The 1,541-nt window shown below is 50.3% G+C and overlaps 1 protein-coding gene across 1 annotated transcript in view; it reads right to left on the reverse strand.

The window, feature by feature from the left end:
- Positions 1-164: 164 nt before the first annotated feature.
- LOC122545600 (beta-1,3-galactosyl-O-glycosyl-glycoprotein beta-1,6-N-acetylglucosaminyltransferase 3-like) overlaps positions 165-1,541 on the reverse strand; it is a 2,382-nt gene continuing 1,005 nt past the window's right edge. Inside the window, exon 2 of the mRNA XM_043684559.1 lies at positions 165-1,051. Within this exon, the coding sequence (XP_043540494.1) occupies positions 515-1,051 (537 nt within the window). The 3' untranslated portion in view covers positions 165-514. The remainder of the gene's footprint in view (positions 1,052-1,541) is intronic.

The raw sequence follows: 1,541 nt of genomic DNA on the forward strand, positions 1-1,541 counted from the left end.
CTTCTTAACTATATGTTCGACCTTCCCCACCGAACAATCACAATCACACCCCCAACTGGATTTACTGAGCACCTTCCCAGCTATGTTCCCCAAAAGCCCCACCCTCACTCTATTTATCTCTCAATCCCCTTACTCCCCCACATTCCTGATGAAGGGCTTATACCTGAAACATCGGTTTCTCCTGCTCCTCGGGTGCTGCCTGACCTGCTGTACTTTTCCAGCACCACACATTTTGACTCTCACAGTAACTAATGTTACAGTGCTAAGTCTCACAGTGCCCAGTGTTACAGTGGATAGTATTAAGGTATCCAATCTCCACAGTGCCCAACACTATAGTGCCCAGCCTCACACTGACTAGTGCTACAGTGGCCATGTTACAGCATGCAGTTTCACAGTGCCTGGCCTCCACAGCAGCCAGTGTTACAGTATACAATCTCACAGTGCCCAGTTTCACAGTGCCCAGTCTTTGTGTTTCCAATGTCTCACCCACCATCTCTACCACCATCACCGAGGTTTACTCTGTCCCAACCTCCAACACAGCCCCAGTTTTACCAAGTGTCCTGTTTCGGAGATATTCCTCCATGCACTGTACTGCCATGTTGTCCATGTTGGGGTCAAACTTATTTGCAAAGAAACATCTCTGACGGACCACCCAATGTAGATCTCCTGCCCCATACACACAAACCAAATGGCGATACTTTCCCGTGCAGGGAGGGTATAGGGCACCCCTCGCAACGTCACCAGCCTCAAAGGACCACTTTACTGCCCGGCCAAGTGTCCTGGTGGCTCCTTGGGTGTATGGGATGGAGCCGGGTACATTGGGCATTCTGTGCAGGGTAGCCCACACATGCTCGTCCGGGCTGTAGGTATCCTCCGACAACTTGAGGAAGGCCTGGATCTTGGCACTGTCAAACACATGGCCGACAAACTCTCTGGAGGCCAAGAAGTAGGCGCTGCCCACGAAGATGGAGGTGCTGATGTTCGGTTGGTCTTTCAGTTGCACCGTCAAGACGACTTGGTCGAGGGTATCGTGGTGGTATTGCCAACATTTCTAAAAGGCAAGCGCAAGAGAGTGAGAGAGATGAGAAAGTAGAAATGATAGCTTTTCAACTTCGCCTGTGGCTTTTTCCCTCCCCAACTCCTCTGCACTCTCCTCGCCCCCAGCTCCAGCAAGATCCATGCACACTCCTTCTCTCAGTTACTCACCTTACAGTGGAGAACAAGACCATTCAGCCCCTCAGGCCTTTCTCACTCCTATTGCCTATTGCCAGTCACCTGCTAATTTCCCCATATTCCTGCCTCCCAAACCATCTCCCAATGTTCATTCGCTGAGCAAACATAAAACTTATCCTCAAGCTCTCCCAGTGGATCTGGCTCCAAAAATACACTTCAAACTGTGCCCTCTGGTCATAAAGGTTGAGAGCACCAGAAAAATAAATCCTTCAGCCCATCATGTCTGCGCTGGCAAAACAGGCTCCTTGCTACTCCAGTCTCATTTTTCCAGCACTGGGAACATTGTCTTTCATGCCTCACCAGTGCAA

Source organism: Chiloscyllium plagiosum, unplaced genomic scaffold (assembly GCF_004010195.1).
Source record: "Chiloscyllium plagiosum isolate BGI_BamShark_2017 unplaced genomic scaffold, ASM401019v2 scaf_32371, whole genome shotgun sequence".
Taxonomy (NCBI): Eukaryota; Metazoa; Chordata; class Chondrichthyes; order Orectolobiformes; family Hemiscylliidae; genus Chiloscyllium; species Chiloscyllium plagiosum.